Below are 7,500 nucleotides of genomic sequence, written 5' to 3' on the forward strand. Positions count from 1 at the left end.
TCGTGGTGTGTGTGTGTGTGTGTGTGCACATTTATACATATATACATATATATATAGATACACACATGCGTATATCATCTGGCACGTACAAAAGTAAAAAAGTATCCCTAAGTGCAGTGCAAAGAGAACACAAAGCGCAATGTCACAGCCCGTGTTTAACCACAAGGCCGTTAGACACAAAACCGACGAAAGCTAGACAGAAACGGGTCAACAACCTCCGCGTCGAACTTACAGATGCCCTCGCTGAACTTGGCACAAACGACGGAGTGCTTGTGGCCCCTGTAGGTCCTGGTGCAGTCGCCGAACTCCCGCACCCAGCACTTGGCCGTCCCGTCTGCGCTGCCGCTGTACATTAGGCGGTTCACGACGATCAGGCAGATGATGGGTCCTGTGTGCCCTTCGAGAACCTGGCGAGGAGAAGTTGCTTGGATGGAGATACGTGGGAAGAGGGTGGTTATGTGTGTGGAGGGAAGGGGAGGTGTGTGTGTGTTTGTGTGTGGAGGGGAGGTGGGTGTGTGTGTGTGTGTGTGTGAAGGGGAAGTGTGTGTGTGTGTGTGTGTGTGGAGGAGAGTGTCGTCTGTGTAACCATAGAAAAAAAACATACAAAGATGCACCCCTTTTAACAGGTGTCCTATCTGGCTTCCTCTCCTTAAAAAAATAATAGACAGAACCAGTGCATTTTCCCCTTCTGTTTCCATTATTATGCGTACCTTGATACAATCTCCTCTGTTGATGTTCCAGCACCTGATTTCCTTGTCTCCGCCACCCGTGTATAGGATCTTGGCCTGGGGGTCTGTGGCCATACAGGTGATGGCGGACTTGTGTCCCTTGAACACCTGGAGGAGAAGAGGGAGGTGTATATGTATATATAGTATTTTCTAAAACAGCATTAAAAAAGTAACCATATGTGCAAGATGCGTGATAGGCACAAAACCCACCCCCTCCAGAAACAGGGTATGAATAGAGCGAGATAGATAGTTATATATAGATAATAGAGAGATAGAGATGAGAGATCGATATAGATATATATAGAGGATGAGAGATAGAGAGATAGAGAGAGAGCGAGAGATAGGAGACTATATATATATAGTAGAGAATATAGGTATTAGATTAGTAATATGGTAGAGTATATGTAGAGAATGAAGAGATGATAGTAGAATAAGAGCCAAAATATAGAATATATCGGATAGCGTGAGTATATGGGGTGTTGTGTGTGCGTGTGTGGGGGGGTAGAGAAGATTATAGAGATAGGGGTGGGTGGGGGTGTGTGGGTGTGGGGTGTGGGGTGTGTGGGGGGGGGGGGGGGGTGGGTGTGTGTGTGTGGGTGTGTGTGGGTGGGGATGTGTGGGTGGGTGTGGGGGGGGTGGGGGCGTGTGTGGGGGGGGGTGTGTGTGGGTGTTGTGTGGGGAGGTATGTAGGTAGGGATGTAGGTGAGGTATGTGAGGTAGGGAGGGAGGTATATAAATAAATGAATAAATAAATAAAGAAAAAATTATATCGATATATATAGATAGAGAGAGAGAGAGATAGAGATATATATATAGTAGGTACAGATCGAGAAGAACGATATAGAGAGATACAGATAGATAGAGACATGGACAGCGAAATAAAATTATTACACACATACATATATATACATACAAATACATTATACATATACACCACACACATTACACACCACATACACACACACACACACCACCAACCACACACACACAACCACACACACAAACCACACACCACACACACACACACACACACACAAACAGATATATAGATAGAGATATATATATATATATATATATATATATAGATACATATATAAACATGCAGAGCATATCTATATATAATAATATATAGATAGATATAATATAGACAGAGATGATAACAGATAGCATATGCATAGACAACACACACACACACACACACAAAACACACACACACACACACCACACACACACACAACACACACACACACACACATATATATATATATATATATATATATATATATATATATATATATATATATCTATATATATATTATATATATACGCATATTAAAATTAGGGGGCCCCCCAGCCACGGTCTCTATAAATAACAAGGTCTAATAATTACTTAATAGAGGTGTGGGGGCGTTGCCTCGACCCACCTTGAGGCAGTCTCCCGTGTCGAAGGACCAGGAGCGCGCCGTTGCATCCGCACTGCCCGTGATGATTAGGTCCCCAGGGTTGATGTTAATTCCTTCGCTGTCCTCTGGCACCGTGTCCACCGCCGGGATGTAGATGATGGGGTACACTCCCCTGTGGTGCCCCTGGAGAGGATAGGAGGCGACTCAGCACGCGCGTGAAGCAACAGTGGAAGACTTAAAGTCAGGGAAGAAAAAATGGGTAAAGGAAAGTTTCTAAAGTACGAGCTACTCGGAGGAATCGCCTCCCTGTTTAAAAAGAAAAAGAAAGAATGAAAGTGGCACAGGTCATTGCTTGTTGAAAGCGGGCCACGACCATCAACCCAAGGGTCTTCGAACGTTACCGTGAAGGTCCTGATGGCTGCCGTCTCTCCGATGTCCGAGTCTTCAGCATCGAAGAGCCAGGCCTTCGCTGTCTTATCGTAGGAGGTGCTGAAGATGAACTCGTCGGTGCAGATCACTCTTGCTATGCGTGACGTGTGGTCTGTGAAGGAAAGGAACGCGATGGAAGGCCTACTCTTGGATCCTTATTGTCATTATCATCAACATTACCCCATCATCAACAAGTATGAGACCTTAATTATTATGGGTTTTCCGCTCGCACTGTCGTTTATGGCAAGGATAGTCATGGATTAGATTAACATTTTTCGCATCTATTAGGTGTAATATCATAAAAATACCGTGGCATACGCACCTGCAAATACATGGAGGCAGTCGCAGGTGGTCATGTCCCATTTCCTGAGGGTATTGTCAGCCGCGCCCGTGATGATGTAGGCGTTGGTGATGGCTACGCATGTGATGTACGAAGTGTGGCCCCTTGGAAGACATAGTAGGGTTTTATTTACTCTAATGTCATCATAATAGTTTCGCTTATGATGCAAAACCAGGATACATGAAGAGACTCCGCTACACACACATACACACACATAGGGCATCCACAAGAACTATATCTTCACACCTTACACCACGCGCTTCAGCCCAATTAGAACACAACATACACTATAAAAAAAAATGATAATAAAATAATAATGAAACAAAACACCGGACTTCCCTCTACCCTCTTCCTCCAAACGGGATCAGAACAATTAAACAAAATGTAAACAAATCACGGAAACCCACAGGGACTCACTTCAGGACTCCGAGGCACTCTGTTTCTTCTGTCTTCGTGCTCCACATCCTCGCCGTCTTGTCCTCCGACCCTGTAACCAGCAAGGAGCCATCCTCGGACAGTGCCACGCAGTTGATAGCATCCTCGTGGTCACACAGTGTCTCCAACAGGTGAGACTCATTTTCTTTGCTACCTCCGCCTCCCATGCTGGCAGTTCGCTTCTAGAGGCCCTTGTCTGTTTACTCTTTCCTGCGGCAGATTGGATAAATTGGATAGGAGGATATAATGGACAGGTAGATGGGATGGACAGGGATATAGAATGGATAGATGGATAAAAAGATAGAACGGAGAGATAGATAAAATTGGTGGATATATAGAATGCATAGGTGGATAGAATGGATAGGTAGATAAATGGATTGATGGATAAATAGATAAATAGAACGGAGAGGTAGAGAGCATGGATGGATATATAGAAGGGATAAGTGGATAGAATGGACAGATGGATAGAATGAATAGAAAGATGGAATTGAAGACAGATAGAATTGGGAGGTAGAGAGAAAGGATAGATGGATAGAATAAACAGATGGTTAGATTGGACAGGCAGATAGTATGGCTATATATATAGATATGGATGGATGGATAGAATGGGCTAGTAGATCAATTGGAAAGAAATAGATGGACAGAAGATAGATAGATATGATGGACATGTAAATAGAATGGAGAGACATATAGATAGAACTGATGGAATTGGCTAAAATGGACAGGTAGACAGAATGGATAGATGGACAGGTAGATATAACGATCAGGTAGATTAAATGGATGGATGGATAGAATGGATAAACACATATAAATGACAGGTAGATAGAATGGATAGAGAGAGAGTGGAAATATATAGACAAATATATAGACAAATAAACAAACATATGGAGAGAATCAACTGAACAATAGACAGGATGGACAGATGGGAAGGACATATTGATAGACAGAATGAATCGATTGATAGATAGAATGGACTGATTCATTTTTAGCATGGACAGATAATAGATAAGCAGATAGATAAAACAAATATGAATATCAGAAGATCAAAGGAATAACATGGTTTCCAATTACTGTTTTTTTAAAGGACTTGTCCAATAATTAATCAAAGTTTTTTATTATTATTGTTATTATTATTATTAATATAGTTCATGAATAATTTGTCCTTAAGAGCGAGGAGAGACAAATAGAAAAAAATATATATGATAAAAGAGAGCAAGCAAATTGTCCTAGACGTCTGAAAAAGCTGGAGAACGTTAGTGTATATTCCAGTGGACCAAAGGTTATTATTATATGAATGAGTCACTGGGTAGTTTGACGACTAAGAAAAAAAAATTATTCTGGAAAATATAGTGTTAGAATGATTGGTATTGCTTTTTACCCTAAGTGTCCTTGGTTTACCTTGACTTGCTTCCATCTCACCTTGACCAGTTCAACATACGCATACAAGTATACAAACGCAGTACACATACGGAAATGTGTGTGTTGTGTGTGTGTGTGTGTGTGTGTGTGTGTGTGTGTGTGTGTGTGTTTTTTTTTTTTTTGTGTTGTGTGTGTGTGTTGTGTTGTGGTGTGTTGTGTGTGTGTGTGTGTGTTATATATGTTTATAGACATACATATATATGCACATATATACATATATATGCATATATATACATACACATATATACATATACATATAGATATACATTTACATACACACGCAAAATAGTAATAACATATATAGTATGATATATTATATATAATATATATATAATATATATATATATACTATATATGTGTGTGTGTGTGGTGTGGGGTGTGCGGTGTATGTATAAATGTATATCTATATGAACATACCGTTAAAATATATATATATATATATATATATATATATATATATAGATATATATATATATATATTATATATATATATGTGGTGTGTGTTGGTGTGTGTGTGTGTGTGTGTGTGTGTCGGTGTGTGTGTGTGTTTGTGTGTGTGGTGTGTGTGTGTGTGTGTGCGTACATATATATAACATATAGATATGTAAATGTATCTATATATCTATATATATGAATGTGTGTATATGTGTGGGGATACAGTTATATAGTATATTTATAATATATATAATATGCTATAGATAATTAATATATATATAATATATATATGTATATATATATATATATGATATCATATAGATATGAGTATATATATATGTATATAAGTATAATATATATATAGATAGATATATATTATATATATATATGTGTGTGTGTGTGTGTGGTGTGTGTGTGTGTGTGTGTGTGTGTGTGTGTGTGTGTACATATGCATGTATTTACTGTACACTAATTTATTTGTTTACTTATATATTAAGTCACTGACCTATATTTATTTCCAATCTTTTTATCTGTCGAACCGACAACATGACAACTATCTACCTACCTACCTATCTATCTATCTACTTACCTATGTATATATCCATTAATTTGATATATATGACTCCTGATAACAGCTAAACAAACTTTCTATAGGAAAAAAAGTGCAATCTACCTAAAACACTTTCACACTTTCTTAAACACACGTGGAAACTGACCCCAGGATCCACAAGAAAAGTTTATGGGAACGTCTTGGCAACCCCGTCATTGACTGTCACTGTCCTCCCCCCTTCAGTCAGCCATAGCGTCTGTTCCTGCCCCCCCCGGCTCCCAACAGAGTTACCCGGGTGATGGCGACGTAAAGGTGGAGGCTAGACGGTTGGCGGAGGGAGAGGGGAAACACCCGATCAAATTGAGGGGAAGTATTAACAAGCCTTGATATGCTTCTTTTCCGTGAGAGTTGGTTGTAGGCTTTTTTTTTTTTTTTTTTTTTGAGGAAATGTATAACTGTGATATATGTCTTTTCGTGACTTATATGCATATATGTTTTTTTTTTCGCGACTTGTATACCCCACGTTATATGTATATTCGCGACATTTGTGTGTTGTTGTGTTTTCGCGGCCTGTAATTGTATGATATATTTTTTCGCGACTTTATATATACGGCAAAGAGATAGATTGCAGATTGAGACGTTTCGCAAAAAAATATATGTATATAATAATAATAATAATAATAATAATAATAATAATGATAATAATAATAATAATAATAATAATTAAACAATAACAATAACAATAACAATAATAATAATAATAATAATAATAATAATAATAATAATAATAATAATAATAATAATAATTTTGAATAAAACTACAAAAATGTCAATGTACCGAAGAAAGGAGACGATCTCTATCTAAACAGGAGAAAATTAAAACCAAAAGAGATAAATTACGATTACCATCATTCAGAGATTCGTAACAAGGGGTTTGGGTGAGGCAGTTATCGGCTGTCAGCACGCACGGTTCGAATGCAGTAGACATTTTTCCTGGAATACTTTGCGTTTCTTGATTTCGTTTTAAGAACACTTATGTCGCGTTTTAAAAGTGAAAGAAGAAGGAGAGAAGACGATGACCTCTAAATCCTTAAGAACGAAGCAAAAGAAGAAGAGGAGGAGGAGGAAGAAAAAGAAGAAGAAAATCGATGGAAATCCCATCTAAGATATTTACAAAGGCAATAGAAACACCCACATACCTATGAAGAGAAATATACAAGTGACGTATGTACGATCGATACCCTAGACACGCACGTGAGAAACTAAAACAGTTGAGGCACCGATCTCTCCCGAATTCTTCCCTCCCGAGTTATGGCGTTTTGACCACTTAGCGTACACCTGTAAAAAATGTATTCTCGGCCTCCACTCCCCCTCTAAGTATGAGCTTTGTATAGCGACATATTTTTACTAATATCTTCGGTTATTATGTCCCACGCACATTTCCTTGCACTTTTGCTCGGTCAGATATTTGGGCAACATTGGATGTGCGAAGCCAAGAGCGCCCAATGGTGTTCTCAGACCTATTGCCCGAAAATGTGTTTTGTAAATGATTTGGTAGTTTAAATTCTTGTCTGTAACATAGACGTTAATACGCTCAAGTTAATGTTAAAGCCTCGTTATTGTAGTGCATTAGCTTGTTTTGTAGGTGACAGTTCAAACTTACAAAACATTAAATAGACGTGTTTTCGGACAATCGATGTGAGAATACCAATGAACGTGCATGCCCTCACATGATAGTGAAAACACTGTTTTTCCTTAATG

The 7,500-nt window shown here is 38.8% G+C and overlaps 1 protein-coding gene across 2 annotated transcripts in view; it reads right to left on the reverse strand.

The window, feature by feature from the left end:
- LOC119597781 (WD repeat-containing protein 86-like) overlaps window positions 1-7,500 on the reverse strand; it is a gene marked incomplete at its 3' end in the record, with an annotated part of 15,955 nt that overhangs the window by 801 nt on the left and 7,654 nt on the right. For both annotated transcript variants that reach the window (XM_037947417.1, XM_037947418.1), the window contains 6 exon segments: window positions 233-407; window positions 711-836; window positions 2,153-2,314; window positions 2,533-2,672; window positions 2,883-3,004; window positions 3,318-3,545. In XM_037947417.1, coding sequence (XP_037803345.1) covers window positions 233-407; window positions 711-836; window positions 2,153-2,314; window positions 2,533-2,672; window positions 2,883-3,004; window positions 3,318-3,502 — 910 coding nt within the window.

Source organism: Penaeus monodon, chromosome 40 (genome assembly GCF_015228065.2).
Source record: "Penaeus monodon isolate SGIC_2016 chromosome 40, NSTDA_Pmon_1, whole genome shotgun sequence".
In the NCBI taxonomy this organism is placed as follows: domain Eukaryota; kingdom Metazoa; phylum Arthropoda; class Malacostraca; order Decapoda; family Penaeidae; genus Penaeus; species Penaeus monodon.